Source organism: Branchiostoma lanceolatum, chromosome 16 (genome assembly GCF_035083965.1).
Source record: "Branchiostoma lanceolatum isolate klBraLanc5 chromosome 16, klBraLanc5.hap2, whole genome shotgun sequence".
Taxonomy (NCBI): domain Eukaryota; kingdom Metazoa; phylum Chordata; class Leptocardii; order Amphioxiformes; family Branchiostomatidae; genus Branchiostoma; species Branchiostoma lanceolatum.
Window position 1 is genome coordinate 9,517,464 of NC_089737.1, and position 19,640 is coordinate 9,537,103.

General features: G+C 40.1%; 4 protein-coding genes across 4 annotated transcripts in view; 2 read left to right on the top strand and 2 right to left on the bottom strand.

The window, feature by feature from the left end:
* The window catches only part of LOC136421744 (staphylococcal nuclease domain-containing protein 1-like), a 159,754-nt gene extending 153,964 nt beyond the window's left edge, over window positions 1-5,790 (bottom strand). The window contains exons 1-8 of the mRNA XM_066409258.1: window positions 5,471-5,790; window positions 3,251-3,400; window positions 2,653-2,776; window positions 2,237-2,321; window positions 1,611-1,765; window positions 1,099-1,190; window positions 555-710; window positions 65-171 (exon numbers count right to left, since the gene is read on the bottom strand). Coding sequence (XP_066265355.1) covers window positions 65-171; window positions 555-710; window positions 1,099-1,190; window positions 1,611-1,765; window positions 2,237-2,321; window positions 2,653-2,776; window positions 3,251-3,400; window positions 5,471-5,512 — 911 coding nt within the window. The 5' untranslated portion in view covers window positions 5,513-5,790. The remainder of the gene's footprint in view (window positions 1-64; window positions 172-554; window positions 711-1,098; window positions 1,191-1,610; window positions 1,766-2,236; window positions 2,322-2,652; window positions 2,777-3,250; window positions 3,401-5,470) is intronic.
* Window positions 5,791-5,989: 199 nt separating this feature from the next.
* On the top strand, window positions 5,990-10,368 carry LOC136421753 (transmembrane protein 216-like). Its single transcript, XM_066409269.1, has 6 exons — window positions 5,990-6,075; window positions 6,485-6,501; window positions 7,382-7,475; window positions 7,801-7,893; window positions 8,826-9,027; window positions 9,654-10,368. The coding sequence occupies exons 1-6, from the start codon at window positions 6,063-6,065 to the stop codon at window positions 9,670-9,672; spliced, it is 438 nt and encodes a 145-aa protein (XP_066265366.1). The 5' UTR covers window positions 5,990-6,062; the 3' UTR covers window positions 9,673-10,368.
* Window positions 10,369-11,781: 1,413 nt separating this feature from the next.
* On the bottom strand, window positions 11,782-14,761 carry LOC136422213 (zinc finger protein 239-like). Its single transcript, XM_066409859.1, has 2 exons — window positions 14,706-14,761; window positions 11,782-12,187 (listed from the first exon to the last, which is right to left on the bottom strand). Exons 1-2 carry the CDS (start codon window positions 14,759-14,761, stop codon window positions 11,782-11,784), a joined length of 462 nt encoding a protein of 153 aa, XP_066265956.1.
* LOC136421757 (proline-rich transmembrane protein 1-like) lies at window positions 14,670-19,106 on the top strand. Its single transcript, XM_066409273.1, has 4 exons — window positions 14,670-14,781; window positions 16,175-16,329; window positions 16,873-17,004; window positions 17,396-19,106. Exons 1-4 carry the CDS (start codon window positions 14,763-14,765, stop codon window positions 17,558-17,560), a joined length of 471 nt encoding a protein of 156 aa, XP_066265370.1. The 5' UTR covers window positions 14,670-14,762; the 3' UTR covers window positions 17,561-19,106.
* Window positions 19,107-19,640: the final 534 nt, after the last annotated feature.

Sequence of the window (19,640 nt, forward strand, 5' to 3'; positions counted from 1 at the left end):
CTGGCTAGTGAGAATCGACTAGATCTGAATTGTGCAAATGTCTGTGGAGTATGGAAAGGCTCACTTCTCTGCGGAGCGCAGTTTCTCGGCCCCTGTAGTGACCACGCCCATGCTCCAGTCCACACAGCGAGCGAACCCCTCCTGGAGCAGGAACTCTGTGATGTTGCCATTCTGGAGAAGAAAAGAAATTGATTAATTACTTACATTCAGTTAGTCTTAATATGCGGTAAGAGGAAGCAGGTTCTCCCTGTGTTTTAATCTAAATTCGCAACTGAAGTAGTACAGTAGTCATGCAAGGGACATATTTAAGGTGTCATGAACTTGCTGTGGAGAGGTCACTGCAAAAGTTTTAAGATTTACAGTACTTTCTTTCCTAACCAGCGGTTCATCTAAATCAGGAAAGAGGGACGCTGCACCCTCTTGTGTCAGCCAAGCACCTCCGTGTCGAATTCAGATTTTAACTTAATATCCAGCATACAGCCTTCACTCAGCAATCGATTCTTTCAACAATACATAGCATACGCTCCCTCGCCTGGTAACAAATTTTAGCGTACCGGGTGGAGCACAGTTCCGAGGATGTTCTGGTTGGACACGCCCTCCATGATGATCTCGACGTCACGCTGAAGGAGACGTGATTCGACAAAGAACTTGGCCTGGTCCGCGAACGGGTCCGCGACTTCTTTGTCTCCCTCACGTTTGAACATGGGGCACTGTGGGAATGAAACAATTTTACTTCAGTCCAATAGAAGAACATAATAAATACAAGAGTTCAGACATCTCATAGCTCCAAGAAATATTTAGAGTTTTCCCATTTGTAATTAAGACTTTGTTTCTAAAGCTCTTGGCCCACACAATTGCACTACAGCACGGGGCTAGTGATATGTGTTCAACTAACATACTCTTTCTTGTACAATGTACATGTAAGTACTGAGTGATAAACAGAGAAATAACCACTTTAAACATCTTTAGTATGAACTGGCTGGGCACTGTCTGAACTTGCAACCTCCCGAATGCAATTGCAAGCACTCTACCCACTAGGCTAGCCACAAACACTTGGTACCTTACCTTAATCCCAGATGTACATACTATTGATCTTACCTTGATCCCAGACAGCATGACGGTGATGTACTGGAAGGACGGCAGGAGGAACGCTCGCAGGGTGCAGCCGTCTCGGACGTGTTCAACGATGGCTGCGAAACATGGACAGGTCAGAGGTCAACAAAAATGTTTACTATGGAGCACAAAGGAGCCCTTGGCAATAAATTTTATATTATATTTCTGATAGAGTCAAGTTTTTCTCTCAGGCCTCTATTTTCATTTTGTCCTCTTTTCTACTATTTGCTTTTAAATTAGACATTTGAGTATCCCAGAACCAAGAAAACGAATTTGAAGCTTGAATAAAAGATACATATACTGCAAGTCATAGAACCTTTGCGGTAGTTTTACCTTTGCAGCTTTTGCAGTGACCTCTACCCCACGAATTCATGACACAGTGACACAGAAAAACTACAGAACTGTTGCAACCGCGAATTCAAAACACCGCGAAAACCTCCTTTTCCCTTCTACCACAAATAAAACCACACAAAAGTAATTAAATGAATCTACAATACCTTGGACGGGCTTGTTGTGATGAGCGTCGACAAAGTTGCGTGGGTTCTCCAGCGCCCATTTCACGTCGCGCACGTGAGACTGAGCGTCTGGGGCCCACTTGCCCTTGCTGTTAGACTTGGCAGTGTCCTCCAGATCACACAGTTTAGCCTGGTCACTGATGAACAACAGTTTTCTCTTAATTATAAAATTTCACCCAAAAGGGTACATAATCTATTAACAGTTACATTTCACTCCTATACCCAAGGGAGGAAGAAATACAATTGTTTTCTCCTCTTGGAGTGAAATATGCTGCAGCTGCTCGCAAATGTTTCCTGTCTAGTTGCCTATCTACATGTAGTTGTTATATGATATTGTACATGTACATGTGTATGATGGCACACATTCAAGGCTACATCTGTGAGCAAATGCAGAGTATTCTACTCCCTCCGAGGACAAACCGATCTTTCTTCCTCTCCTGGCTATAGGAGTGAAATATAACAGTCAGCTACAGCAGCAGGAGCATACGATGGGCAGTGCCACTCAGTGAAGTATCAAGTATCAAGACCATTCAGACTAAATGCTAAGAAGCTTCCACAAAAATCTAAGATCTTTCACGGGATGAATCTGCTAAGAAAATGACACTTACTCGCTGGGCTTGATGCCTCCCCTGCGCACCTCCACCAGACCTTCGTTCACCAAAGCCTCCGTCACGTTCTTACCAGTCTGGGGGTCTGAAAAGGACATACAAGTTGAGGTTACTAACTTGCAACTTATGTTCATTGCTATCAAGTTGACTCTAGATCTGAAGAAGATATAAACTCAGCGCAGTGTGACCCTTCTAGAATCTTACTTTTTATAATATCACTGAAGAAGTATACACAATAATATTCTGTACATCGCATTCTTTAAAATGTACAAAAATTGTTTTGCTTTACAGAAAGCTTTTGGTCCTTACAGAAACAATAAATGATATAGCAGAATGAAAGACTGTGACTACAGGACTACGGTTTGCCCAACGTGTTATCTCTAGGTACATGAATGTGACACCAAGACTTGTGTTACCTTTGCCAACGTACAGACATCCGTACTCGCGGCCGGTTCCGGGCACCTTGTACTCCACGGTGAAGCAAATCTCCTTCCCGACCACCATCTTACGCAGGAACTCACGCGCCTCCCAGGCAAATGGCTGAAACATTAATGTACATGTATCAACAAATTTAACAATCATCCTGCATAATCATCGTAAACTACCTTCTTGTGAAAACATGCCAAGAAAGGGATAAAAAGCCACTGTCCATCTCAATGCTAGTACAGGGCTACAGTATAACTACTAAGTAGTTATACTGTAGCCCTGTACTTAACTAGTACTAGCCGTTGTGATTACTTCGTGATAAGCTATTGGGACATCCGGGCGCGCCAAAATACAGAGGTGGGGAGGGGGAGCATAAGCATTCTTTAGGAATGTGAAAAATGACACAGATTTGCTATGGCTACCCGTAGAATATTTACAAGTTGGCATGATTTTAAACTGCTACGGGAGTCGCAAATTAGGAAGAATTGGGATAATACAGGTGAGAACTTGACTTTGGGGTATATTTAGCATAGCATAGTAGGTTTTCCATCCGAACCTTTTAGTTTCCTTTAAAAACAAGATCCATACCTCATCCTTGGTCTCAACTGAGGCCTCCACGTTGGGGTTGGCTCGCCGCGCCATCTTGGGCGCCACGATGTTGGACAGGTTCAGCTGTTTCTCCGGGGGAGGGCCACCCTTGGGCTGTCCACGGATGATGACAGCATCACCAGACAGCACCTACATGGACAGCAAGGATGTACAGCATTGATGTCAAGGACAACGGAGGACTTTACTGTCAAGTACAGTTATATATTGCCAGGTCTTTATCAAACCTTGAACCTTTTCAAAATGATAATAATTGATATCAGAATAGAACTTAGAAACACATATGCCCTAAAAAAAACCTGACTCCTTTTATTTGAGCCTGCGAAGGAGGCTACCAACCCCCAGCCTTGTGAAATAGACTGAATATAGACTACTACACCACAGGAAATACTGCAGAAAGCTAGGCATATTGAAATACTACAGACAGACAAATTATTACTGTCCCACCGACCTACATGTAGCTAAAGCATGGATTGTGTCTTACTACAGGAATTTGGATAATCATACTGATTCATAGAATGTTGTGCATGTATTATACATGCAGGGATTTTTCTTGGAAAAAATTGCAAGGGACAGCATTGTGATGGAGCTGAGCGATCAAGTGGGTCTAAAGGGGGGGGGTGGACTTTAACTAAGTTTAAGAGAATTTTAAGTTAAAATGGGGCATTCTAGGGCTTTAGAAATTACTGCTGCCTGGGTCACAATTGAAGACTGGATCAGAATTCTATACTTGTCAGAGGATCTGCTCCCATTGGTAAGCAGGCAAATGGTCAGGGCATGGATGATGGAGTGCACAGCGCCCTTGTTCCCCTCCTTAGAAAAAGCCCTGGCATGAATGATTGTACTAAGTAACATAACGTTACATGTATCTTGTGTACATAGTATGTACATTGCTTTGACGACGAAGGTTTCCTCCACATTTTCTTTAAAAAAATGGATATATTCATACTGATAGATATTACTGTAAATCTTTAAATATTCGCAGTGTTCATGTGTTTCCATTTGTGCACTATTTTTTTACGACTGTACTACAGAATTGTTTCAACCTCCAACATAAAAAATGCACAAAAAAAACTTATATAATTTCCCCTTTTATTTATCTATTTATTGGTTCAGCATGTTTCAGTGTTATTAGGTCCCTGCAAAAATAAATGTATTATATAGTATCTGAATTCTGATTCTCAAGACTAGATTAAAAAAAAAACTTTGGCTATACTGTAAATGATTTTAAGTTTGCATGCTTTTAATTTTGCGGTAGGGAGAAAAGGGAGTGTTCGCGGTGGCTTTTCATTTGTGTTCAACTTTAAGATACATGTAATAGTAGACAAGGGGTAGGAGGGAAAAATTGTGGTGGTTTCAATTTTGCAGCGAAGAGCTTACCGCAAAAACTGCAAACATAAAACCATCGCACACATTTCTGCATTTACAGTAATTGTTTCCCTGCGGCTGAAGTAGTGTCGTAATTTGACACCACAGATGTATGTGGTCCTTTAATTAGCATACAATGGGGAACTTGTTGGTAAATTAATTAGTGTTGCAGAAACCAAAAGCATGAGGAAACAATTACACCTTTACAACAAGAAAGGAATTTATCTTTATAAAACAAAATTAACAAATCTCTCTATTTCCACGGCATACAAAATATTTGCTCATTAATTTACCCCCTTCTATGATCACACCCCCCTGCAAATTCCCACTTTGCTCCTTAGCTCATACTAGTAAATCATTCAATACATTCAGGGAGGGGGGTAGATGGGGGAAGGGCTAGTAGGAGAAGTTAGGGAGGGGTGGGGATAACGTAGTACAACGAGAGTGTCAGGAAAAAATTGAGGACACTTTTATATGTTTGTCGTGAAAAAAGTTCGTTACGCAGACGGTCTACGTGAAGAAAAAAACTGCATCACCCCCCTCCCCACCTAACCATACTTCCCAGTCCATCGGCTGTTCATATATATTTGTAAACTTGTACACAAACTCTACACGTAAACAATACATATCTACACGTACAAAACTTCATATCATAATTTTCTTGACCGTTTCTTGGTGGTTTACGAATGCCATAATGGTCAGTTCGTCGCACCAGAAAAACTCTGTCGTCAAGTTTCAAACCCTCTCCAGGGCTTGAACTGTAAAATAACCAACTCTACGAAATCCCTGCGTACAGAGAAACGTTGGGACGAAGTGAGAAAATGGAGTGTTTACCGATTTAACGATCCCACGTTGTATGGTTTGTGGAGCGGCCATTTCTGTGTCTCGATATCAGCTGAGAGGTTGTTGAAAAGGCTGAAGAAACGAAGAGTCAACGTGGGAAGGGGTCACGTGAGCACAAACAAACTTTTCCCTCCTCCTAGCGATTCCTCCAACACTCTCCAAAAACCAGCTACGGCTAGAAGTGACGCTTAGAAGGCTTCGAAATTGAATTAATCGGGAATTAGGAAGACAAGAGGCTAGGAAATATCTTGGGAAAGTTATCGAATACGATAAGATTGGTGAAAACCACGTTTCCGGAAGTGGTTGCGTCAGGTCAAAGGTTGCAACACGTTTCAACTTCCGCTTAGCTGGCAAGGTTCAAAGTTGAAAGGTTTTCAGATATTTTTAAGGAGATGAATCACAAAATAACCCGTTTCACTGAATGAATACTACTTTGTTTAGACAAATATATGATATTTCAAAAATTTTAACCTCCCTTTTGTGTCTAGGTAATAAAAAAACTTAATTTTTTTGCTCTGAGGAGTTTCCTTTGGCTAAGCGCAAAGCATGACGGGATAAATAGTTTCGTTTCTAAGTTTCAAAGATGGCGGCAAGAGGTTGGTTTGAATTTTGTTTACCTCGATAAATGTATATTTAGAGCTCTGTCGGCCTTGATTTTAACTTCTCGACGATTCTTATGACTTATAGGATCTCCGAGAGTTTGTAGTGCTTGTTTGATCGAGTTTAGGCCGCAGTTTTCAGTGGTTATTTTCAGGAACTAGCCAAAGAGGTTTGCTAAAAAATTATGGTCGGGGCAACAAAAACACAGATAATTTTTCCGATGCCGCATATGCATAATTCTGACTATGTACCTCTGTGATTCGTCAGCGTAGAAATTGAATTCGTTTTATGTTGCTTAAATAAGAAATTGCTTGACATGTTCTGGGTAAGGAGTCCAGTTCTATAATTTTACCAATACCAGTTTATTTTTGCTATATTCATGTTTTATTTCTTTTCTATTTTCAGGACGACAAACCGTCATCGTATCCTTTGATCTGTTGTCGTACTAGTATATGTATATATAAACAAGGGACATTGTGAATGATAATTAGATGCATCAAACATTATGTGTTATTGAAATCCTGTGTAATGTATTGTAACACTGTTAAGTTCCAACATTTTGTGTTGGTGAAGCATAATTTTCGAAAGAAAAGAAATACTGAATCTTGAAAAAAGTACTTATGATACCTTAGTCATAGCTTTTTGTTGTAATATGAGAGCGAACTTAGATGTTTAAAATCGAATGAAAACAAACTCAGTATTAGATGTGGGTATGAATCATATGTTGCTGCATTGTTAAGAATAAGCTAGTTCGGAGTTGCTACTACGCATGTGCAGTGTCAAAGGTGAAGACTCCGGAGACGTGAACAAAACCCGTTGGGGCATTGTTATGCAAATTTAGACAATGTCGAGACAGGCACTGTTTACAAGCCGGGGGCCTTCACCTTTGACACTGCACAGTGCACATGCGAAGTAGAAACTACGAACTAGCTTATACGCTTTTGCTTTCAGGACGATATATGTATGCGTTTATTCTAGATTATCAGGTAAATAATTATTGTAAGATTCCACCGAAACGTGTAAATAGGGTTCATGAAATCATACCACTCACTATAACACATAGATTTCATACATGTGCAAAACTTAATTAATGATGTATTTTTTGTCAAAGAATGACTGCAGACTAGTACTACAGTGTAGTACAGTACCAACTACCATACAGTATTCAAGGAAATAGATTAAGATAAAAGAATTAGTTTTGTTCTTTACTCAGTCTTTACAAGTAATACAGATTATGCATACAATGTATCATGTTCTAGATCTTCATTAATTGTACATAAAAGTTCCTTGATTCCTTCTCAGCTTTCATCCCTCCCACTCCAAGTGTTGTACTACCTGAATGGCTGGTACTTCGGCTTCTTCTGGATAGCAGAGGCTCTCATTTTTGTCTATAAAGGTATACTGATGTTGAACAATACCCATGATAATTAGACTCAATAGAATTACATTGTTGTACTCTTTACAGCAAGAAGCACTATTTAAAGACTGTCATATGCATATAGTATGAATGACATGAATTTCCTTTGTAGTACTACATGCAATAATTGATAACAACAATTTGTTTTCACTTTTTTTCATTCTATGATGTGTCTTGTATAAGTAAAAATGTTATTGTTGGATTATCATATTCTACATCAAGCCACGGAACATACTTCCAAGATGTGTATTCTATTTTGTGCCTGAAGAACATATCTTTAACTTTTGATGTATATATTTTGCAGGAGAAGTGCTCCCATTCCCTTCCACAAACTTGGCATCAGAAATTGTTCTGCTGTTTCTTCTGGGGATCATAGAAGTTATTAGGTTGTTCTTTGGTAAGTTTAAACACTTTGAACATCAAGTTCTGTCTTTGGTGCAGTGTGTATACATTAATGTCATACCTCAGCCACAATTATGTTCGATGTGGGTGTTTCAGACCGGTCTGCACAGCCCGCTTTTTTTTACTTTCCTTGTCGTGTTGCTCAATACTATAATTGACGTGAGAGTTCCTCTTTTTATAAAAGGTACATTGTGTAGCTACCTACTAGCACAGAGCCAATATTACAATGTAACTCACTGCCTAGGCAAAATTGTATTTGTGCCAGTACATATACTTAAACACCCTAGGTACTGATTGACTTTGTACTGAGTGGAATGCACAAAAACGACGAATACATGGGCCTCAAGCTTTTGACATCATGAAACATTTATGCAATGAAAATCTAAGACACTATAGCTATTTATAGATGGCACTGTCACACATAGATGATCATGGCCTCCTGACCTTCTCCAGACCATGGTTGGGAGTTAGTCAGTAGTAAGGTCATCTATGGTTTGGGGTTGTTCAGCGAGGTTGCCTCCAAGTCCTCAAAAGTCATCTGCACCAGCCGATGTCCATTCTGCTGTGCCTGCCAGTGCTGTTCATGGTGCTGTTCTAGTGCTGTTAACTGTGCTATTCACTATGCTGTGCTACAGCCCACCCCACCCCCAGCTTCTATTTTCAGGCAACTTAACAGAGCAGATCATCTCCATGGTGGTGTCCATCCTGCTGTACCTGCCTGTGCTGTCCATGGTGCTGTTCACTGCTGTTAACTGTGCTATTCACTATGCTGTGCTACGCCCCACCCCCAGGTTCTAAAGGTAACCTAACGGAGCGGATCATCTCCATGGTGGTGTCCATCCTGCTGTGTCTGCCTGTGCTGTCCATGGTGCTGTTCACTGCTGTTAACTGTGCTATTCACTATGCTGTGCTACGCCCCACCCCCAGGTTCTAAAGGCAACCTAACGGAGCGGATCATCTCCATGGTGGTGTCCATCCTGCTGTGTCTGCCTGTGCTGTTCACCGTGCTGTTCTTCCTGCTGTGGCAGACTTACGTGCTGAGGGCAGAGGTCATCCTGTGCGCCATCCTTCTGGTGTTCCTGGGGCTTGAGCTCATTCTAGGTGTGGCAGCCATGGTCAGCTTTGCCAGGTACTGTAGATTCATTTATTTTCACTGTAAAACTAAAAGGGAGAAGGAGATTTCCGCAGTACTAGTGTTAAGGTAGAAACAATTTTGTAATACTGTAATGATATGCATGTTCAGGGTGACATGATAATAAAACCACTGCAAACATTGCAAGATTTACAGTAAAGAGCTGCTGTTAAATTCAATTCTTTTATTATTGGATTTGAAAAAAAGCTATGCCAAACTTGACAAATGACTGTTGCAAAACATGAAAATAGAGTCTGAGTGGAGGTACCTTAATAGTGATACACATATATATATATGAAGTTTCAGGGCCTTGGGAGTGATTTTTCTCAAAATGAAATTCAAGATGTCTCATAACCCAAGAGAACCAATTGAATAAATCAGTGTGACGTAAGAACATGTTGCTCTTACTTGACATTATTTTTTTCTCAAGCACACAATGTTCAAGACTTAGATAAGCATATCGAACCTGCTTCTTGAACTCTTAATTAGAATTATAGATAAAATGTTTTAGGAGCTTGTTGTAAGAATAGTTATGGATTTATGTATGATATTTTTGGTCTTCAACAACCATGTGTGCTTTTTTATACACTTTCCTCATATGTGTTTTTTTATCTTTAACTCAGGGCAGAGACGTTCCGATGACGGACTCAGAAGAAGGAAGAATTCTCTTTTTTTGTCCATACAGCAAAAACACATTATTTTCTGGAGGGCATTTGTACTTGGATGTCATCCTACATATATACTTCATGGTATCTTATTCTTTGTTCAATGTAACATTTTGTTGGCTATAGCTTCAAGTAACCTTATTTCTGATGCCAAAACTGAGGTCAAGTTCGAAAATAACTAAGGTTGTAAATAGTTGATGATCAGCAAAACAGTGTATATCTCATTCTTCTATAAAAGTTTGATTATATATAAGGTATATAATGACAAACTACAATAGATATGTTTTTGTAAACTACCCTGGATTGAAGTTAAAATCTAAATAAGCTGTCATTTTCTCACTCCATCATAATCTTTAAAAAAAATAACTTTTACCAGGCTGTAATAACGTGTTGAGGGAGAATGGACAAAAATACCTATTTTTAGTACTATGCATGATGTAAGTCGTGGAAACTTGCATTACATTAAATTTTTCAACTAAAATCTCCTTGTACAGTACTGTTTTACTATTGCTTTACTAATAATCTAGAAGTTCTAGCAACATATATTTTGCCTTTAGTTCAAATCTGTTTTGAATTTGTATCAAAGCTGTCATCAAATCTTCCTGTAACTGGAAACTCTGTAAAGTGTGGTGTGTTATATTTTTGTACAAAATACAAATGACTTTTGAGTTCATTACTTGTAAAGAGACTGATGTTTTGTTCTTATCTCAGTGTATGGAGGTTTTATTTCCGGTGTGCCTGTCACAGCGTCAGTTTGCTTGAGTGTCACGGTGTCGGTATACATAGTTATTTCAATGCAGAATGGCTGGTTTCCTTGTGATAGGCATGTTGAGGACACCGACAAGAGGGTTAAAAAAGTTGAAAGTTCCCAGAATAGGTTATCTCATTTCCTACCTTCATCAGCCCCTTTATTTGAGCTACATGTACTATCTATTTGAGCTGATGGTTTGTTTGACTCGTTTCTTAGGCAGTTATCCAAAAACAAGGACAAAGCAGCTCTGTTTGTTGTTTAGTTAGATTTTCTATATTAGTATTTGTATACAAAACATATTTGTCTGGATATTAGATTTCATGCAATTTCTTTCGCAAACCACCGCTGCATTGACTGTAGTTAGGTTATGGATAGTAAAAAAAAGATAGGTAAAAGCACATCAGACTAGTAACTTTATTTCAAACACCTGAAAACAACTTTAAAACCAAAATGACAAATATGTCTCTACCTACCTGAACTGTAAACAAACTAGAGAACTTCATAACTCACATATTCAATATTACACAATTACTGGTTGCAACTATAATACAGAATATGTTACCATGTTGATTTAACATTCGAAACATATTTGATAAACTATCATGCCAATGACTTTGCTACAGTACAGTACTAACTACGAACTTCAAACTGAACAGAAATCTTTGGAATACGAATGGTTAACCCTATACAAAAAGCCTATTGAAAAGAACAAGAGATAAAGTCAAATTATGCCCAACGCCTACCTCTATTGTTATCATATCACTCCACTCCAGCTGACTTAACTTAAGACTGAACAAAAATGTTTACGTTGGAACATCAAAAGTTAACCGTAATGAAAAAAGTCTATGGAATAGAAAAAGAGATACTGGTAAAGTGAAAAAAATATATACTTATAGGTTGTGGTAGAAAGAAGATATGTCACTTTCACCATTTCTTACCAAATAATGGAAAAGTTACCTATCACATTCTAGATATCAAGAATTCTTAAAAAACAAAAACTAAGGAATCCTAATCAGAGGTTTCAGTGCCAGTTTACACCTTACATAGGCCTCCCAGCTAACTTAACTGTAAGTTCCACTACATAAAAAAGAGTCATATTACTACTACATGTAGGTCATTCTAACCTGTCTGTAATATTGCTTGTTTATCCCTCAATAATGCTCAGTATCTCCTTACTCCACACTTCAGTTGATAACAGGTTTTTTATCCTTTTTTTTTAGCCTGAGTACCAGCCTCCATCGTGACCGCTGGCCCCCAAAAAAACACTTGCTAACTGTGTTTTTAGCCAGCGGTCCCTACGGAGGCTGGTACTCGGGCCTTATCTTTTTTACATGATTAGCAATTGTGATTAGCAGTATGAGTCTGCATGTGTGTCTTCAGGCTATTAAGATGACTGAACTGCATGCTGCATTCCTCACACCTGTAGGGTTTCTCCCCCGTGTGAGTCCGCATATGAGACTTCAGATTTCCCAGCTGATTGAATTGCTTGCTGCACTCCTCACACCTGTAGGGTTTCTCCCCTGTGTGAGTCCTCATGTGTTTCTTCAGATGACTAGATGTACTAAACTGTCGGCTGCATTCTTCACACTTGTATGGTTTCTCACCAGTGTGAGTTCGCATGTGTATCTTTAGATTTCCCAGCTCACTGAACTGCCTGCTGCACTCCTCACACTTGTAGGGTTTCTTCCCAGTATGAGTCCGCAGATGTTTCTTCAGATTACCCAGGTGACTGAATTGCTTGCTGCGAAGGAAAAGGGAACGCACAGCGAAAACCTACCAACTGGTTATCCTGCGAACGTTAGTCTCCAAGCAGACCCAACGGTTGCAAAGACCGTATCCAATTGGCAGAAAGATGTTATTTTTGCAATCTGGTGCCTGACAACTTCCCTGGCTGACTGGAGCTGATCTGGCTAGCTTGTACGATTTTAGCACCGTGGAGATCTGCTTGAGATTAGCAAACGTGACAAACATAACAAGAGCTTTTAAAAAAAGCTGGCGTTTCGGCTACGTTTATGAGTGTGAATTGTCTTTTCCCTTTACTTGAAGTAAAATCTGCCAGAGGAAGTCACTCAAGGGCTGTTCAGTCTATAAGAAAAATTGTCATTTTGGGAAATGAGTACTGTTTTAATAGAGAAAGGCAGATTGGGGAAAGCAATTTTGAAGTTACGTCACTTAACTTAAGTGCTTTTGAAAAAGCTGGTCTTGGCCTACAACTTGTACTTATTTGTAAAATGTATAATAGGCTCATTATAAAAGCTATCAATGTAATTATGTACATGGCACGCAATAAAACATAAAATTTGAAAAAGCACCATTGAATCATCAGCACTATGGTAATTAAGTGAAATAGAAGTTCATAACAGCTAAGGTTCTATCTAAAATGACTACCAAATGTCAAACAAATCAACAGCTACCTCATCCGTATTATTCTGGTTTCCGCATTTACAACATTTCTTCCTTATTTTCCTGGGTAATTTTGCTAAAATTCATGAAAATTCCCATAGTTTTGTGCCGAGGGGCGCCACTTTCCACGTCCGTGTTGTCTGAATGAAGTCGATACTGAACAATGGAGCATTTGCTACTGTAACAAAGAATCGCTGTTTTGCAAACAACATCAAGAGCCTCTGTTTACATCGGGGATAGAAGTTTACTGGCGAGTGTTTTGCAAGAATCATCTTACCGCGCATAGGAGCCGCTGCACGGTATTTTCCATTACAATGAACAGAAAAATTCGAATGCCGGGTTTGGAATCTATGAAGTCCTGTTCATAAGACAAAGGCCTTGTATATATTAAATGAATATTTAAAAATAACGAATATAAAATATTTCTTTATTTATTAATGAAAAAAAATGATATTCATAAATATGATATTGATAGATTAATATAATATCAATATATATTTTTGATATTCAATATCTAAAAAGAAAAAAAATCCATACAACACGAACCCGGATCTTCTGGGTCCGAAGTGCTTCGCGTTGCCAGATCGGCCAAGCTGCGGTACGTAACTAGTCATTCTGGACGTAATGCTATAACCTCACTATATGGTATCATTTATGCCGATTTTTGGTCGTTTTCTTGACGAAATCATTTTTTTCTTCTGCAATCTTGTGGAATAGATGTAATATGGTCATTTTTCAGGATATCAAAGTCCGAAACCACAATGCAATGATATTTCCGAACAGTTGTAGCAGTTACATGCGGTCGCCCTCCTGTGTCACATGCAAATCTAGCCTGCCTGCCTTTTCGTGCTCTCTTGCCATATAAGGCAACGGCTATACAAGGATTTGGGAACTTATTGCCATATAAGGTCTTATTGTGTGCGACACAGTGTTGAACCAAGCTTCCCTGGTTCCTGCAAGGTAAAAGCCAGGACAATGCGTTCCGGCGCGCATGCGCCGAAACGCAAAAAATGGAGGGGACTGGGAGACACGGAATGGCAGCAAGACGTTCTAAGCGAAGAAACCCACCAGGCATGTTAAAGGGAGGCTAAACTTAAAATTGAAAATTCTACTATACTTTGCTAAATATACCCCAAATTCAAGTCCTCTCTTGCTGTACATAAGTCTACCATAGTCACAGGGCTCTTCCGTCATTTGTAACTTGGGCCCTTCTGATGGCTACTCGCCTGATGATTGAATTAATCAATTGTAAGGTCATAATAAATGTGACGTCAGGTCTCGATATTTCCCATTCAGTATGAACAAGGATTTTGGATCTAGCTTTCATGAGCACTGCTCTAAAAGTCGAATTTCAAGGAGTATCAGGGCCCTTACACACCTGTCAAATTCACCGTGTAATGGTTGTGTACATGGGTTTCAGGGATCACCGTGTCCGGTCCTAGATTTTTTCTTACACACCTAGACCTGGAAAGTGGATGGGAATTTACGGCACCCTTACACTTGACGTGTAGTGGAAAATGGATTACAAAAGGATGGTAATTATATACGGCCCTTTGTGCATTCTAGGTGCAAATTTACGGCATATAGGACGTCAAGAAATTTAGAATGTCAAAATGATGATCCTGTCAGCAGAAAAAGTTGCACTGCTCACAGAAAAAATCCTGTAAGTAGAGGGGAAATTGCACTGCTGACAGGATAGCAGTAGAAAAAATTCTAACTGTTGACAGGATCATCCTGTCTTTTATTTTCTAAATCAAACGTAAATCAATGCGGGCGCTGATGTCATCCATAAGATTTACATGCTGTAACCTAACATATCTTGCAGTGATTTCCATCACAGTACTGCACAAAATCACCAGGTGTCGCTGTTGCTAACCCCCAGAGACTGCTCACGCATGTGATGACGTTGCATTATGGCGGACGAAAAGAAAGGTACGTACCTGGTATATGGACATATGGTACTGATGTCATCGGACAGTTATCTTAAAGGTTACAAATTTAGGATTGCACTCAGATGCTCCAAATGATTCTGACATTTTGAAAATTGACATTCGATAGCCTCTACCAGGCTCCGATGATCGCTCGGAAAATAGTAGAAAGGGTCGACTATTGACATACCTGCGTAGCGGACTACCCTTGGCATAATATTCACTCTATTTGGCCGATTTCTACTATTTTCGCAGCGATCAGCTAGTCTACCTCAGCATGCTACCCTTTCTTGGCCCCAAGGCTATGCATGGGGGTTTGGCCTCTAATGGAATTTCTTATGGGAAAATATGGGTCAAGCTGTGGGTGGGTTGGAGGAAAGTCAACTGATGATATTGCTGGGGATGTGGTGGCTCGTCACTAAATAACACCCGGTAGATTTCTAGCGGGGACCAACTAATGAATAATTCATGAGGGCCAGCGAGCCGGATTTATTCACTTGCAGAGTTTGCAAGTAGCACTAATCTATTAATAGTTTATAGATGTATCTGTTTACTATTCTTTTGTTGTGACCTGTACTTAACCCAGTGGGTATATGTGTACAATAAAGGTCTTCATTCATTCATTCATTCATTCATTCATTAATCTGGTGGCACGCGAGCGGCAGGGGGAGTATTTCACATCTTTCACACCCATTGTCTGTCCATTACATTACAAATATTTTTTTCAAGGACTTCCTTTATTGGTAGATTCAAATTATATTAGCTTCGCTGGTGGATCATTGTCAGAATAACAGTTGTGAAGCATTTGTTTGGGGAGGAGGTTCCTTCAAATGCTGATCATATGGATCAGAATGACGTACTGACAAACGTTTCAGTATTATCAAGATTGAAATACATAACGTTTTATTGGATAATGCGCAAGGAGGTTGATAATACGTTATAGCCCGTCGCGCTAATTAGAGAGCATTTTCTGCCGTGTACACTAAATCACTGCCCTGATACAAATATACATATGTGTCAAGACCAAAAATAAACAGGCACAGGCGATTTTTACAATATGTTCCTGTCAAAAAGATCTTTTCCATCATTGACAGGATATAGATTTCCATACGACTTTTTTGCACTATTGACAGGATGATTATTTAAAAAAAGGAATGTTACGTTTTTTTACCACTCTCAAGTCAAAAACTCTTACGTACCGTTTCACCATATCAATTCATCAAATAGGGGCAGACTGATTCAAACTAATTCCTGTGCATCCTGTCAATAAGAATTTTTGTGGAATCAGCAGGATATTCTTGTCAATAGCCATATGGTAGAACAGAACGCGGATCAAGTTTTATCTTTTTACATGTACATGTAGTCCCAATCTAAAGGTTATCTTCTCTACACAACAGGGGGAGTAGCGACAGAAGCACCAGGCCAGCAGGTACCTCCATACCCAGGGGCTCCCCCCTACCCCCAGGGTGCTTATGGACAGGCACCACCCCCCTACCAGGTACAGCCCACCACCTTTGTCTTTCCCAACACTGCGGGGCAGCAGCCTGCATATGTAAGTATTTTGTTTGTTTGTTTGTTTGTTTGTTGGTTGGTTGTTTTTGCATGCCTGCTAAACCGCCTCATGGCGTATCACACCAGGTTTGTACTGACGAGTACAAACTGCATATCCTGACAGATTTAGTTTGATCCACTCCCATCGGGAAGGTCCTCTACTCATTTTGATAAGTGTGGTGGGTTCTTTAACGTACTTGAGGTGTGGCTCTACTCACTTCGACACCTCCATTTAACGGCCCAGGGATGTTCTGAACTAAATCTAGGAACTAGGGTGAAGTGAGAAAAGTCGTGTTTTAACTTAAAAGTGACTACTTCCAACCCTTCTTCTGTTTGGAGATTACTGTGTGCAGTACTATATGGCTTTGCAATAGTTATGCATGTTTAGTCAAAATATTGTGTTGTGACAAATGTATTGTTCAGGAGTAGACTAGTAGAAGTAATGAAATACTTTATGTCTTATACAATTGTTGAGCAAAAAAGACATACATATAACATAGGCACTAAAGTAAACTCAGCATTTCCTTTTGCCTACACCTTTCAGGTGCAGCATGTTGCACCTGGCCAGGTGGACCATTCAGGCCCAGTTCCCAATGACCACCTGAAGTTTGCTATCATCACCACCATCTGCTGTTTCTGGCCGACCGGGATCTTGGCCATTCTCAAGGCAGTGGAGGTGGGTTTTTGGCAACGGCTCAAGGATAGAGCCATTTCATGTATACATTTTTTTTTCATTCATGATCAAGTTGGTTATTTCTTTACATTAGAAAGTACCGAATAAAATATCAGGTTTCTGTAAGTAAAGAGAGTCAATGACTATGTGGCCATATTCATGTCCAGTTAACTAGCTTTTCATATTTTCACCTCAAAGTATTTTAGAGTATTTCAAGTAATTGAAGTACATGTAAATTACAAATTCTATCTCTACCCATGCAGCATAAGCAGAAGATTTGCTCTATTAAAACTGATTAATTTTTTGCATTCTTGTACATTTCCAAGATATGTAGAGGAATTCAGAGCTGCCTGGCTTTCTTTATCTACATGTAGTTTGTTGTTTCCCTCCTTAGACCCGTGAGCTGATCGCCCATGGGGACATTGCCCGCGCAAACGAGTCCTCCCGCAAGGCAAGGATGTTCTCCATCCTTGCCCTGTGCATTGGACTGTTCCTATTCTTCGGGATCATCGTTTACGGTACCATCATGGTCATACTTAACCAAGTGGCACGTCATTGACTGATCAGAACATTGTCAATAACTGGTCAGAAAACCGTCAAAGTTATTCAGAAGCTGTCAGCCATCCGTCAGAAACCCAACAGAAATTGTGGTCATTTGGGCGAAAGATTAAATTACTTTATTAGATGCATGAACCTCGACACCATGACCTTCTGGAAGCCATCATGACGGTGTGGTCAGTGTGGTATGTGCAAGTTTCGACTTTTCAAGCAAGCACAAGCGATTGAAGAAGATGTGGTCAGTATGCTTCCTTGCATCCGACCGGATGCGGAAGCAAACACTGCGAGGGCCTCGACTTGCCTGTGGGCTCGGCACCGACCCGGACGCCGCCCCGCCCGGCGGGAAAAGACACGGAACAGAGGACAGTCACTGTTAAACCAACCGCCGCAGAACTACAAAAGAAGAAGGAGCGACTTCAGGCACAGTTGGAACAAGCAAGGCTGATACTTCCCACGAGCGTAAACCTGTGACAAGCAGCACCAGCAGTATACTAGTAGTCGTCAGGCTTTAGGCAGTGCCTACGTTAATTGTTTGTTTTGATACTTCCCCTCACACGAGGGTAGTGCTGTGACTATCAGCAAGCTTGAGGATATTAGTCGTCAGGCTTTGGACAGTGCCTGTGACGTTTGTTTGATGTGTTTCCCACACCGGGACAGTCCTGTGACGAGCAACACCGGGACATTAGTCTTCCGACGTCGCACATTCTGTCCGAGTCAATTCACCCCTGTGAGGATTGAGCTTCAGTTTGCCATATCTCATCGATCAGGGGATAGTCCGTTCAGCATGGACAGAGAACGTGCTTCAGCCGCAGCGGATGTGGCCATCGCCGATAATAGCGTCCCGTGCGACCACAAGAAAATCCGCAACATATTCCACTTGACGAGTTCATGAGTTTATTTCAAATTCATGCCCGTAGGATAATTGCAAGTTTACAACAATTAATGACGATGCACGAACATAAAGTGAAACATAAGGCATACATGTGATACAGTACAAGCGACGAACGTTGCTCGTCTACGATAAGTTTCTACATCGGCGATACTAATATGGGGTTTGAGCAATTACCCTATATACGCAGCCGCCTAGTGGTAGATCAAATGTGTCGTAGGCTATGATCGTTCTAGTTTAGTTACTTCCATAGTTCCATTAGAGTTTCCTAATTAATCATGTAAATTAACTCCTAACTGCATGGTTTGCATCTAATTGCGTACATTAGAAACTGCCCTTCAATCTCAGTGTCTTACTCGTGTTTTGCAGCATTTAATACATCTTTCTATCTTTGCACTTCAAGTTCTGTCAGCAGGCATAATCTCAGGAGGAGGTGAATTGTTAGAAAAGTACATGTAGTCTACGAGAAAAGATTACTAAATGTTGTCAAAAAAAGATGAAGGCAAAAATAATAAATCGGTATTAATCTTTACAACACTTACTTTATTACTTATATTCTTAACACAAATTTTGCAACTACTCAACTTAAAATGAGTTAAAAGTTACCAAAGTACCAAAAATGTATATGTATGACAATTGAATAAAATGTACAGCAATGCATATCTTAATGGACTTATTGCAGCAATTCACCTATATCCTGTTTTTATCTAATTTTGCTGCAGTTAAGTGAAAGTTTCCATATAAATCTGGATGTGCTGTTATATTCAACTACAGCAAACAAGATATAACGTTGGGTAACCTAAATTCGCGGGGTACTTAAATTCGGGATTTTTCGAAAACGGGGTATTTAGGGATATGTGCTAGATGCAACATAAGTAATACCGCTAGAAATGCAAACCTGCCAGACTTACGTATTCAGAACACTGTCTGAAAAGCTTCGATAAGCATGGATTACAAGGCGACGAGGTCAAAAACTCTCCGTCCCTTATTGGAACAGTCTGAGGACTTCGTGGGAGAATTAAACAACATGGTTGTCGGCTGGTTTATAAGAAAAATGTCACATCCGCTTCCTGCTCAACACAATTATTTACAAGACAACTTATTACAATCTCTTTTGCTAACCTGCAACTGGATTCTAAGTGTGATCAATCATCAAAACTCCTCTCTGTTGCTACAACCTACGGCACGTGTA